Source organism: Anabrus simplex, chromosome 2 (assembly GCF_040414725.1).
Source record: "Anabrus simplex isolate iqAnaSimp1 chromosome 2, ASM4041472v1, whole genome shotgun sequence".
NCBI classification, from domain to species: domain Eukaryota; kingdom Metazoa; phylum Arthropoda; class Insecta; order Orthoptera; family Tettigoniidae; genus Anabrus; species Anabrus simplex.
In genome coordinates, this window is record NC_090266.1 from 58,883,065 (window position 1) to 58,898,326 (window position 15,262).

The window sequence follows — 15,262 nt, forward strand, 5'->3', positions numbered from 1 at the left end:
GCAGTTACAACCTTGTAACTTATTTATTAATCTATACAGAATAACATCATCTGCAAAAAGGCTTATCTCTGATTCCACTTCTTTACTCATATCATTTATATATATATATATAAGAAAACATAAAGGACCGAGCTCGATAGCTGCAGTCGCTTAAGTGCGGCCAGTATCCAGTATTAGGGAGATAGTAGGTTCGAACCCCACTGTCGGCAGCCCTGAAGATGGTTTTCCGTGGTTTCCCATTTTCACACCAGGCAAATGCTGGGGCTGTACCTTAATTAAGGCCACGGCCGCTTCCTTCCCACTCCCAGCTATTTCCTGTCCCATCGTCGCCATAAGACCTCTCTGTGTCGGTGCGACGTTAAGCAACTAGCAAAAAAAAAAAAAAAAACCATAAAGGTCCAATAATACTGCCTTGAGGAATTCCCCCCTAAATTATTACAGGGTCAGACAAAACTTCGCCTACTCTAATTCTCTGAGATTTATTTTGTAGAAATATAGCCACCCATTCAGTCAACCTTTTGTCTAGTCCAGTTGCACTCATTTTTGCCAGTAGTCTCCCACGATCCACCCTATCAAATGCTTTAGACAGGTCAGTTGCAGTACAGTACATTTGACCTCCTGAATCAAAGATATCTACTATATCTTGCTTGAATCCTACAAGTTGAGCTTCAGTGGAATAACCTTTCCGAAACCTGAACTGCCTTCTATCGAACCAGTTACTAATTTTGCAAACATGTCTAATATAATCAGAAAGGTGCTTTCCCAAAGCTTACATGCAACGCATGTCAAACTTACTGGCCTCCTCTATCTGGACATTATCCTTGTAACCAACAATCTTCTCAAACTGTTGACTGAATACATCTGCCTTTTGAAGATCCTCGCATACACACTCCCCTAGTTCATTAATGATTCCTGCAATATTCTTCTTGGAACCTGTTTCTGTCTTAAAGTACCTATACATACTCTTCCATTTTTCACTAAAATTTGTATGGCTGCCAATTATGCTTGCCATCATGTTATCCTTCACTGACTTCTTTGCTAGATTCAATTTCGTAGTAAGTTCCTTCAATTTCTCCTTACTTCCACAGCCATTTCTAATTCTATTTCTTTCCAACCTGCACCTCCTTCTTTCTTAGTCTCTTTACTTCTTTGTTATAATATAGTGGATCTTTACCATTCCTTACCACCTTTAAAGGTACAAACCTATTTTCACATTCCTCAACAATTGCTTTAAACACATCCCAGTGTCTGTTGACGTTTTTATTTACCGTTTTCCACCGATCATAGTTACTTTTTTTAAAACTCTCTCATGCCTGTTTTATCAGCCATATGGTACTGCCTACTAGTCCTAATTTTAGTATCTTCCTTTCTTTCACATTTATTTTTAACTACCACAAAAACAGCTTTGTGAATGGATATCTGTACGAAATACTGGAAAAGCTGCGGAAGTTACAACTCCTTATGGTAATCTGCCTTTGTAAGTATTAAGTTATACCAACGAACCTACAGATATTTAAAAATAATTTTAAAAAATGGTAATATTATTACCTAAAGTATTTCCTAAACCTAAATTTGAAACAAGGTACATGTAACTAGCTTACTTAACCTAGAAAATGTAATCTACTGAACACATACTGAACTACTTGTTATCAAATGCAAATAAATATCACTACTCCCAATTTTTGCCAACAAGCACTAAACACCAGTATATAAATAGCACTAAATGGCTCTCTCTCTCTCTCTCTCTCTCTCTCTCTCTCTCTCTCTCTCTCTCACACACACACACACACACACACACACACACACACACACACACACACAATTAAACAATTTCAATAGGTTTTAACTCCTTTATCACTACAATAATGCAAGAGTACTCCCAACAGCTGACCATTCATAACCGCATCCAACAATTTAACCAATTCCAATCCCTAACTCCCATTTCTATAAATGAGTATTTCCCCCAATTTGTCCTCTTGAATTCCAACTTTATCTTCATATTGCAATTTTTCCTACTTTTAAAAACACCACTCAAACTTATTCGTCTACTAATTTCAGCCCACTCCATCTCTCCACTGACAGCTTGGAACATACGACTTACATGTTACAAATCTCATGTTATGGTCTGTATTGAAATGTACTTAGTCATCTATTATTACTAGATTATAAATTCTACCTGTTCAATACACAAGAGTTTTTTAGTTAAATTTAAGAAATAGTTCTTAACATATTAGATAAAGGGACATGTTTCACCCATAATGAGGGCATCATCAGCCTAAAAATCTCATACCTGAAAGAAAGATAGATCAGGATCCTGATTGTTCGTATATGTAGTTTTTAACGAAGGTCTGTAATATAAATAAGAGGATACTGTTGTAGGTACAAATGTGTATAAAATGACTAGCAAGTAGAATATAGTAGTTATAAGTACTCTTAAGACAAAGTCTTATAATCATCCTTATTGTAGATCTTTACGAATGTCTTGTTTTTTTTTAAATGTGGTAACAAGTAGTTAGTTAGTTGTTCAAAAAGAATACGTAAATTGCTGCGTTGAAATGAAATCTGGTAAATATGGTGCCTTATTCTGGAGATGGCATAAGGAGGTTATAATAGCTTAATATTGAGGATAAAAGTCACTCTTAGTGGCAGTTAAATTTAAATCCAAAATTGAAATTATTAATTTTATATGAAAAGATAAGACGACAAACTTCTTGATGCACTTAGAAGCGAGGGCAAGTAGTCGTCAGTAAAGTAGCTGTTTTTATAATTAGCTGGTAGACATGGCTGTAGCTTCTTGTATTAAAAGTCTACCAGCTAATTATAAAAATGGCTACGTTTCTGACGACTACTTGCCCTCGCTTCTAAGTGGATCAAGAAGTTTGTCGTCTTATCCTTTCATATAAAATTAATAACTTGAACTTTGTATTTAAATTTAACTACCACTAAGAGTGACTTTTATCCTAAATATTAAGCTATTATCAGCTCCTTACGTCATCTCCAGATTAAGGCACCATATTTACCAGATTTAATTTCAATGCAGCAACTTACGTATTCTTTTTGAACTTTTAACTAACTACTTGTTACCACTTTTAAGAAAAAAAAAACATGGCATTCGTAAAGATCTACAATAAGGATTGATTATAAGACTTTGTCTTAAGAGTACTTATAACTACTATATTCTACTTGCTAGTCATTTTATACACATGTGTACCTAAAACAGTATCCTCTTATTTATATTTTAGACCATTGTTAAAAACTACATATAAGAACAATCAGGATCCTGGTCTATCTTTTTTTCAGGTATGAGATTTTTAGGCTGATAATGCTCTCATTATGGGTGAAAGATGTCCCTCTATCTAATATGTTAACAACTATTTCTTAAATTTAAATAAAAACTCTTGTGTATTGAACGGGTGAAATTTATAATAAGTATTATTATTTGAATTTACATATGACTTGGTCGAGCAGCTTGCCTCCTTTCTCCCAAGTCTCCCCACCCCAAACTTTGCAACATTTTTGTAACGCTACTCGTTTGTCAGAAATCACCCAGAACAAATCGAGCTGCTTTTTTGGATTTTCTCCAGTTCTTGAATCAAGTAATCCTGGTGAGAGTCCGATACACTGGAACTATATTCTATTTGGGGTCTTACCAGAGACTTATATGCCCTCTCCTTTACATCCTTACTTCAATCCCTAAACACCCTCATAACCATGTGCAAAAATCTGTACCCTTTATTTACAATCCCATTTATGTGATTACCTCAGTGAAGATCTTATTATAAACACCTAGGTACTTACAATGATCCCCAAAAGGAACTTTCATGCCATCAACGCAGTAATTAAAATTGAGAGAATTTTCCCTATTTATGAAACTCGCAACCTTACTTTTAACCCTGTTTATCATCACACCATTGCCTACTGTCCATCTCACAACATTATCGGGGTAATTTTGCAGTTGCTCACTATCTTGTAATTTATTACTCTATACAGAATAACATCATCTGCAAAAAGCCTTATCTCTGATTCCACTTCTTTACTCACATCATTGATATATATAAGAAAACATAATGGTCCAATAATACTGCCTTGAGGAATTCCCCTCTTAATTATTACAGGGTCAGATAAAGCTTTGCCTACTCCAATTCTCTGAGATCTATTTTCTAGAAATTTAGCAACCCATTCAGTCACTCTTTGCCACGTGTCATATCCGTGTTAGGCTAGGGGCATGGAGTTCTCATTTGTCGCTGAGAATCACAGTACTCTTAAAAATGAGAAATGATCTGGACATTAGTATTAATTCATCAGCCTTGTGAGGAAATATCTATTGTAATTATCATCTCCTTGCTCATTCTGTAAATGGACTGGAACCTTTCAGGATATGTATTGAACTCTTAAAACACATTGATGGCTAAATGTTCTTCTTTATTAACTTGCCAATAAGGATGTTCCTAACACCAACTTTTACCATGCTTCTCTTTTTCCAAATAGTTGCGACAGATATTCACTTACTGGCTTGTTGCTCAAGCCTGACGTCCGTTGTAGAGTAGATGCTCCCGACATGGAAAACAGATACCTTATGCCGTTGCCCACTCTGGATCAGATGCTGCATGAAATTGATATCTTCCTGCGACTTCGAACAGATACGTTTTACTCTTATTAATTCCAAATACTAGGCTGCCTCTTCACCCAAGTCTGCTTCCTCCACAAAAGTTGCTGCTGATGTCTTCATCATACCTTCGAAGGTACTACCAGCCTGGGCAGCTAGAGCAAGGTTGTAAAGAGGGGTTACCGTGCGAGTTGGCCATGCAGTTGGGGGTGTGCAGCTGTGAGCTTCCATGCAGGAAATAGTGGGTTCAAAATCCACTGTCGGTAGTCCTGAAAATGATTCTCCATGGTTTCCCATTTTCATACAAGGCAAATGCTGGGCTGTACCTTAATTAAGGCCACAGCCACTTCCTTCCCACTACTAGGCCTTTCCTATCCCATCGTTACCTTAAGACCTATCTGTGTCGGTGCAACGTAAAGCAAATAATAATAATAATAATAATAATAATAATAATAATAATAATAATAATAATAATAATAATAATAATAATAATAATAATAATGTGTTACTCCTCCATCACTCACCACTTTCTCTTAGTTTGTGACAGGCAGAACCTGGCCTCTCATACATTGGGCCCAGTTTTGCATGTTAATTAAAATTACTAACACCAGAATATCTTCCTCTTTCAAGGAAGATATTTTGCAAGTTACTGACTGATCACTTCAGTGGGTTTTATGTCATGTGCAAGCTACGTCACCGTCAATCATCTGTCACGTTACTGCTAGGCCTTCTGTCATGTCACATTGGTTGGCGCTCTGCCTTAGATTGAAATAACAAGTTCTTATTACCATAATATCTTTCCCAATGTGTCTACTCATATATTATGATGAAGATGTTTATTATTTGATGTAAGAATTGGTACAGTTCAGTTGATAGATTGTGTTTTCGTCAACTTCTAGGTGATGAATGTAGAAGATATTGATAAGCAGTTGGATTCTGCTATGGTTGAATTCTTGAATCACAATGTCACATTTAATGAAGGTGGCCAGCTTGTGATACCATACCTATTACATTGTTACCAGGAGATGGTGTGCCTGAACCAGGAACCAGAGAGTAGCGCCACTCTTCCAGCATTAGCACGTAAGTTTTAAGATTTTCTGAATGCCTTCTCTACAGCTGTCCTGCTCGGTACAGGAAAACCTTGTGCTAAGCTACGAGGGCAGATCAGAAAATAAGTTGCACTTCCCAGTTATGGCCATTTATTACACCACCTATACAACAACACGACTATAACGACATACACTGTAACGTCACTTCTCCACATAGTTTCCAAGAGACTCCAAACATTTTTGCGAATGCACAACCAACTTGTTGATGCCGGATGCATAGAAATTTCCGCCAGCGTTCTGCAACCACTCGGAGACAGCGGCCTTCACCTCCTCATCGGTCTGGAAATGTCGACCACCGAGCTCCTTTTGAGCTTACCAAACGGATGAAAGTCACATGGCGCTAGGTCGGGACTGTAGGGTGGATGTTGCCAGATCTCCCACTTGAAACGCTGCATCAGTTCTCTCATTTGGCGGGCCTTGTGAGGTGTTGCATTATCGTGCAACAAAATCACACCGGCGCTCAGTCTCCCACAGCACTTCTCTTTAATCGCTTTATGCAACCGGTGCAACGTTTGACAATACGACGCCGCGTTGATCATCGTTCCTTTCGGCATGAATTCCACGTGCAGCATACCCTCCATGTCAAAGAACACTGTCGCCATAACCTTACCGGATGAAGGTTGAACCTTGGCCTTCTTTCGTTGTGGTGATGAGGGATGCACACATTCCATTGATGTTTGCTTCGTTTCGGGGGTGAAGCGGTGGACCCACGTTTCATCGCCTGTGATGATTCGCCGCAGAAACCTGTTGCCGTCTGCAGCATAGCGTTGCAAAAATGCCAGGGAGGATTGGAAACGTTGTCCCTTGTGCTCATCGGTGAGGAGACGTGGGACCCATCTTTGACACAGCTTACGATATCCAAGGTCCTCGTGAACAATGGCGAACACACTGCCATACGACATGTTCAGCTGCAAGTAATCAACTTCATTTTCCGTATCAAAATTTGATCACTAAGTTTTATCGAAACGGTGGAAGAATTTTAAATATTGTAAAACTTAATGTTCAGCTGCGTCGCGATTTCTCTCAGTTTAATGCGCCGGTTCTGTCTAATGATCGCATTCACATTGTTGACCTTTGCACAGGTCCTGGACATTGCGGGCCTGCCTTCGCGATGGTTGTCCGTGATATCCATGCGTCCGGCTTCGAATTGCTGACACCACTTTACGATACCTTGCCGGGAAATGGCCTACTCCCCATACACAGCACTAATTTCGCAATGAATATCCGTGCAATTCTTCCTTTTGGCCCATAGGAATCAGATTGTTGCACGCACCTCATATTTGGAGTGAACATCCAGTTGACACGCCATTGCATTTGGCCGCTATTTGCACAATACTAGACGAGACACCACAGCGACCTGCCTAACAGACGTGTGGGCAGTGTCTCTCCCTTTTTCCACTGTGCCGACGTTTGCGACACACAGCGCACTGCTGCGGCACGTTAGTGCAACTAACCTTTTGATCCACCTTGAGAGGTAGTTCCGAAGTTTAGTTGCTCTGCCGACCACAGTTAGCACCAAACAGCTATATTTAGTGCCATAAATATATGAATAATCCCTGCACTCTAATTTTAGGAACCCTGCACTCTAATTTTAGGAAGGGAAATTTTGAAAACGGTTTGTTTTGTAAATCAATCAATCAATCAATCAGTCAACCAGTCAATCACCCACAATTGATCTGCATTTAGGGCAGTCGTGCAGGTGGCAGATTTCCTATCTTACCTAGTCTCTTCTTAAATGATTTCAAAGAACTTGGAAATGTATGAAATACGAGTATGTCCTTTTATAAATTATTCCATTCTCTAATTGTCCTTTCTATGAATGAATATTTGGCCCAATTTGTCTTCTTGAATTCGATTTTTACCTTCACATTATGATGTATCCAAACTTTAAAAATGGGCCGATGACCTTCGATGTTAGGCCCCTTAAAACAACAAGCATCATCATCAAGCATCGAACTTTAAAAATTCCACTCTAGCTTATTTGTCTACTAATATCATTCCACACCATCTTTTCACTGATAGCTCAGAACATCCCTCTTAGTCAAAAAGCTTGTCTCCTTATTCCCAAGTCTCTCCATTCCAAAGTTTGCAAAATTTTTGTAACACTACCTTTTTAACAACTATAAAATGGGGATAATTCCACCCAGTCAATAGTGCTTATTAAAAGTACAAAGTATTTATGCTTAAAAATACACTATTTGCAGTACTGGTTTTGATCTATATCGATCATCCTCGGCTGTGTTAAGAACATGAGATAAAACAACATGTACAAATCATTGGACATTACTTAGTTTAAAATGTGAATAAAAACATAATGAAGAACAGTAATGACAAGTTAAAATCAATAAAATTTGAATTGTGTCCGTAGGTCCCTTACAGCGCCCATTACACATGTTGTAGTTCTATCTTCTTCATAGTTAAGATACAATTAAAAGTCCTGGTGTGTTGCTAGTTGAACACTTCATATCTGGAGTGATACTTCTTTCAGTGAGGTGTAGGCTTCTCAAATATGGTGTTAAGGTATGTGGTTTTTTGTGCTGGCAGGGCTGTCTTAAAGTCAAACTGAGTTAAGGTGGCATTGACTAATCATCAAATTTGCTTTTGGAAATTGATGTCGTGTTTTTTTAGTAAAAGTTTTCTTGTAGTTAATTGTACATTTGGAGTAGGTGGAATCATCTATGGGATAGTAGTTGTAGAATCTAAATACATACATACATACATACATACATACATACATACATACATACATACATACATACATACATAGATAGACTGTTATGCCTGTCAGCGATCAGTCTGCAAGTCTCTCTGAATTTACTAAACGTCGCCACAATCCTCGATTTGCAACTAGTGCTGTGGCCTCATTTAGTTCTATACATCTTATCTTTAAATCGTTAGAAACTGAGTCTAACCATCATCGTCTTGGTCTGCCTCCATAACAGAGTCAATTATTCTCCTAGGTAACCTATCCTCCTCCATTCGCCTCACATGACCCCACCACCGAAGCCAGTTTATGCGTACAGCTTCATCCATCAAGTTCATTCCTAATTTAGCCTTTATCTCCTCATTCCGAGTACTCTCCTGCCATTGTTCCCACCTGTTTGTACCAGCAATCATTCTTGCTACTTTCATGTCTGTTACTTCTAACTTCGGAATAAGATATCCTGAGTATCTTCGGCCAGTTTGTCCTACATAGCTTTTTTCACAATTCATGCGTTCCAATATATAGGCACCTGATTGGTTGTACTTAGTGTTCATAGTGTTTTTTTAAGCATAAATACATTGTACTTTTAATAAGTAGTATTGACTAGGTGGAATTATCTCCATTTTACAATCATGAACTTTATCAATATGGACATGAAAATAATAAACTATAATGTTATAGCCAACCAGACAAAATAAAAAGCATAGAGATATCAGAACCTGAGAATGAAAATAACAAAGACAATTAAGAACATTGCTTTTTGAGAGAATATCTAACAAAACATTTAACACCTAACTTTCTTTAAGGATACAATTTAATTAATTTAATTTCGTGTGACTATTTCTAGCCGAGTGCAACCCGTGTAAGGCAGACCCCCCCCCCCGATGAGGGTGGGCGGCGTCTGCCATGTGTAGGTGACTGTGTGTTATTGTGGTGGAGGATAGTGTTATGTGTGGTGTGTGAGTTGCAGGGATGTTGGAGACAGCACAAACACCCAGCCCTCAATCCATTGAAATTAACCAATGAAGGTTAAAATCCCCGACCCGGCCGGGAATCGAACCCGGGACCCTCTGAACCGAAGGCCAGTATGCTGACCATTCAGCCAACGAGTCGGACAAAGGATACAATAGAAAACACAGACACACTATCCAAACATATATCACACACCAAAAAACCAATAAAATATGGATAAAGAACAAAATTAAGTTTCTATACAGGAAAACACAATTTTTGAACACTAAGTTATACAAAACACATCTCGAAGCAACAAGTGATTTACCTCCATTATACTGGGATTGCTTCCAATGCTCCATGCAAGAAAAGACATAAAATTTTGCAACCCACAAACTGAATACTTTGAACAGGAAATTAAACAAACTTTAACAACACCAACATCACCATGTTAAGAATACTAGAACGAACTCACACATTAGACCGGATGAAATTAACCTTACATGTTACAAATTTCATATTTGGTCCGTATTGAAATGTACGTCAATTTAAGATATTACTTAAATTTATTAGGATCAACCTGTTCAATACAATAGAATTTACAAAATTAGGACTTACATCCTATTAAATTAAAATTTGAAGGGACATGTTTCGCCCTTTAAAAGGGCATCATCAGCCTTTTTTACACTCATACTTAAAGATAAAAATCAGGATCCTGATTGTCATGGTAAAAAATATAAAATGAGAATATAAGATTAGAGTGAAATTATACAATGTGAGAAATTGTTATGAGTTCTTAAATAATAATTTACAATTAAAACTTCATTTAAAATGTTTGTGAAGAAAAAATATTTGAAGTTGGTATGATATTACACCAGTAATTTGAAAAATGATTTTATAAATTAGACAAACTAGGCCTTAACCACATAATAACAAGAAGGTCTGTGGCTAAAGTTGCCGTATCGAAGTTCGAGTGAAATTCGGCTGGAAGCAACTTGATTTACATGTTGAAGGGAAGGTTAATGGAACTTAGTAGCCGCTTGAGATGACATTGAAATTTTCTTGTTGAAAAGTCGTGATGTTTAACTGTAGTATGGCGCTATGTAGATTATAAAGTTGGATCCAACTAATCCATTAGTCTCGTTATTTACGTAATGGGTTCGCGGTCTCCGTAATCTTGTTGAAGGAGTTATAAAGAGTTCATAATTGAATGTTGCCGTATAGATCTTTGTTAACTTGTATACTGATAGTTAAATGGGAACATTCTTACTTGTTGTTGGCTGTAGTTTTGAATATAGACTAACTATTGAAGAATATATGGTGAAGAATCTGTAATGAAAAGAGAATGAAAGATATGAAGTTTAGAGGAAAAAAACGGTTAATTAGGCGAAATGATGTATATTCAATTACTTACATTCTCGATTTTTGCAGTATGAACTGGTTGTCTGTATGGTCTTGGAACGAGTAAGATTTGAATGTCGTGTATTGTATCTGTGTGGAACTGAGGGAGGGGGGTGTAATGGAGGGAAGGAAATGGGTGGGGCATTGAGCTTGTGCGCTATTGGCTGTGGAAGATGTGGAATTGAGGAAGAGGGGTGTGATGGAGAAGAGGAGGTGGACGGAGGGTTGAGCTTACGGGCTATTGGCTGTGGAAGATTAGCAGGGGCGGGGACGGAGGGAGTTACCTTTAAGGGGAAGTTGGGATCTTTATTGGAAGTTAGCTTAAGATTTTTAAGGATTTTATTTAAATTTGGATTTAAAGATTGTAATAAATTGGGTAAAGTCTCGTATAAGGGATTTCTTATTTCAACGGGATCATTAAGATTTAGGTCTTTGTTGTAATGTTGATCCAGATATATGTAAATGTTTTCTAATTCGTTCATTAATTTTCCTTTTCCTACTATTTTGATGATTGTTAGGTCCTGTTTGATAGTTGTGAAATGATGACCTGTATCTTTCATATGAGAGTTCATGGCTGAAAATTTATTATGTCTATTGGCATTATAGTGCTCCTGGTATCTAGTAAGGAAGCTCCGGCCTGTTTGCCCAATGTATGATTTTTCACATTGCATGCATTTGAGCCTGTATATGCCTGAGTTTGAGTAAATACTATTGTTTATGTTAAGTGTATTGTGATTAAAAAACAAGCTGCAGTTGGTGTTTGTCGTCTTGAAGGCAATGTTAATGTTTGGTTTTTTTTAGAGGGTTTGTTGCTTGGTAGATGTGTGGATTATTGTATGTAAAAGTGGCGAATTTAGATTTTTTAGGTTTGTCAGGGACGAGGTTTGTTGCTAGTTTATATTTGATTTTGTTAATTATTCGGTTGATTATTTCTATTTTAAAACCGTTGAATTTTGCTAAGCTTTTAATATAATGAATTTCTGTTTTTAGACTCTTTGGTGATAGTGGGATTTTTAAAGCTCTGTAAATTAAACTGTAAAAAGTAGCTTGCTTATAGGAGTTGGGGTGTATAGATGAATTTTTGATTGTTATTGGAGTGTGGGTGGGTTTTCTGTAAATTTGGAAATCAAATGTGTTCTTGTCGCGTGTTATTTTTAAGTCTAAAAAGTTAATGGATCTGTTAACCTCGTCCTCCTTGGTGAACTTGATATTTTGATCAAGGGTGTTTAAAAAATCTAAAATATTGTTGCTATTGTTGAGATTACTGTCGATTATTGCAAATGTGTCATCTACGTATCTGAGCCACAGGCTGAGTCCTTTTATTTTAGAAGTTATTTTATGGTATTCTAACGAGTCCATGTATATATCTGCCAAGATGCCTGATAAGGGATCTCCCATTGCCAGGCCGTCTTGGTGGTAAATTTTGCCACTGAAAGTGAAATAGTTGTTCTTTAGTACGAAGTTTAGAATGTTGATGAATTCGTCTATTTCAGGGGTGCTAAGATTGCTATGTTTGGATAGGTTGTCCTTGATAATGTTTACTGTTTGTTTTGTTGGTACATTAGAATACATGTTCGTGATATCGTAGGAGCACATGATGTGGTTAAGTAATAAGTTAAATTTCTTTAAAAAATCGCAAAATTCAACAGAGTTCTTTAGAGGGGATTTGTTGTTAAAAGTGTAGTGTATTTTAAGGAAATGGTGGATGTATTTTGAGGTCTTGTAAGTTGGGCTTTTTTTTGCAATTAATTATGGGACGCATGGGTGTATCTTTTCTGTGTAGTTTGGGTAAAGCCCTGGCCGTGGGAATATTAGGATTCATGGTGAATAATTTTTGTTGCTCTTGTTCATTGAGTAAAAAAGTTGAATTCTTTATCAGTGTTTTTAAATTTTGCTGGATTCTGATGGTAGGATCTTTAACTATTGAAAAAGTCTCGTCTGCAAAAAAGTTTTCTGTTTTTGTAATGTATTCGTTCTTATCTAATAATACGGTAGTCCCTCCTTTGTCCGCTTTAGTTACTATGATATTGTTGTCGTTGATCTTGGTTTTTAAACTTTTTATTACATTTGTATGATTGAAGTCGGAAGTTTTAATTAATTCTTTGGTGACTGTTCGTAGTTTCTTTTTTATTTCGTATCTAGTATCGTTCTGCAAATCTGAAGGGAGTTTGGTGATGTTGGATTCAATCTCTGCTATAGTGTTGATCATGTCATTTTCTTTTCGCGTACTTGGCCAATTATGTTTTAGACCTTTGCATAGTAGGTCGATTTCCTGTTCTGAAAAGTTTGTCTTTGTCATGTTAACTATGACTGGTGAGTTGTTGAAAGGTGAATTGCTTTTTATTATTTCTACGTTCCTATTGGATGATTTTAATTGAGTTTCCTTTAAGTATGCAAGCTTTTTGTCCAAAGTTTTTGTTTTCTAATTAGGATGTCGTTTAGTTTATAATCTACATGTAGCTGAAATGAGCTCCATTTTATTGGAGATACGTATTGAGATATTGCCAAATGTGTTCTGTATAACTGTAGATTTAAAAACATTTTCTTTCTGTAGGATGTTTTGATTTCGTGCTTGAGCCAAATTTCATTGGTTCTATCTTGAGCTTTGGTTAAATTAGATGTGGTTACGTCTTTTCTCTGAATTTGTCTCAAAAATCTTGGAAACAACTTTAGTCTTAGACATTCTTTTAAATAAACTATCTCTTTACCTATTTTACAGATTTTTACCTTTAGGTTGAGGTATTTGTTCAAGTTGTAATAAGCCTGGTTGGCTTTAACATTACATGTTACAAATTTCATATTTGGTCCGTATTGAAATGTACGTCAATTTAAGATATTACTAAAATTTATTAGGATCAGCCTATTCAGTACAATAGAATTTACAAAATTAGGACTTACATCCTATTAAATTAAAATTTGAAGGGACATGCTTCACCCTTTAAAAGGGCATCATCACCGAGCTCGATAGCTGCAGTCGCTTAAGTGCGGCCAGTATCCAGTAATCAGGAGATAGTGGGTTCGAGCCCCACTGTCGGCAGCCCTGAAGATGGTTTTCCGTGCTTTCCCATTTTCACACGAGGCAAATGCCGGGGCTGTACCTTAATTAAGGCCACAGCCGCTTCCTTCCACTTCCTAGGCCGTTCCTATCCCATCGTCGCCATAAGACCTATCTGTGTTGGTGCGACTTAAAGCAAGCAGCAAAAAAAAAAAAAAGGGGGGGGGCATCATCAGCCTTTTTACACTCATACTTAAAGATAAAAATCAGGATCCTGATTGTCATGGTAAAAAATATAAAATGAGAATATAAGATTAGAGTGAAATTATACAATGTGAGAAATTGTTTTGAGTTCTTAAATAATAATTTACAATTAAAACTTAATTTAAAATGTTTGTGAAGAAAAAATATTTGAAGTTGGTATGATATTACACCAGTGATTTGAAAAATGATTTTATAAATTAGACAAACTAGGCCTTAACCACATAATAACAAGAAGGTCTATGGCTAAAGTTGCCGTATCGAAGTTCGAGTGAAATTCGGCTGGAAGCAACTTGATTTACATGTTGAAGAGAAGGTTAATGGAACTTAGTAGCCGCTTGAGATGACATTGAAATTTTCTTTTTGAAAAGTCGTGATGTTTAACTGTAGTATGGCGCTATGTAGATTATAAAGTTGGATCCAACTAATCCATTAGTCTCGTTATTTATGTAGTGGGTTCGCGGTCTCCGTAATCTTGTTGAAGGAGTTATAAAGAGTTCATAATTGAATGTTGCCGTATAGATCTTTGTTAACTTGTATACTGATAGTTAAATGGGAACATTCTTACTTGTTGTTGGCTGTAGTTTTGAATATAGACTAACTATTGAAGAATATCTGGTGAAGAATCTGTAATGAAAAGAGAATGAAAGATATTAGTTTAGAGGAAAAAAACGGTTAATTAGGCGAAATGATGTATATTCAATTATTTACATTCTCGATTTTTGCAGTATGAACTGGTTGCCTGTATGGTCTTGGAACGAGTAAGATTTGAATGTCGTGTATTGTATCTGTGTGGAACTGAGGGAGGGGGGTGTAATGGAGGGAAGGAAATGGGCGGGGCGTTGAGCTTGTGCGCTATTGGCTGTGGAAGATGTGGAATTGAGGAAGAGGGGTGTGATGGAGAAGAGGAGGTGGACGGAGGGTTGAGCTTACGGGCTATTGGCTGTGGAAGATTAGCAGGGGCGGGGACGGAGGGAGTTACCTTTAAGGGGAAGTAGTAGCTTATATTAATTATCTTGTTGTTGTGTGATCTTTGTGAACTATCCTAGACAATTTATTTCCTTTCATCTTTATAGGCAATATTACTTTCCTTTCATTTTTATTTGCACAGAATAAGTTATTTTATTTTTCCTTTTCTTCCCATTATTCCGTAAATAATGGCTACGCAGTGCGAGTGTAGGAGCTTTGGGTGTGGCCAGGCATTAAGGAGTGTGAGGGAGGAGTTGGAGAGTTTG

At 37.0% G+C, this 15,262-nt stretch overlaps 1 protein-coding gene across 1 annotated transcript in view; it reads left to right on the top strand.

Moving 5' to 3' along the window:
- Sptz (Spastizin) overlaps positions 1 to 15,262 on the top strand; it is a 713,541-nt gene that overhangs the window by 367,823 nt on the left and 330,456 nt on the right. The window contains exon 19 of the mRNA XM_067139843.2: positions 5,506 to 5,686. Coding sequence (XP_066995944.2) covers positions 5,506 to 5,686 — 181 coding nt within the window. The remainder of the gene's footprint in view (positions 1 to 5,505; positions 5,687 to 15,262) is intronic.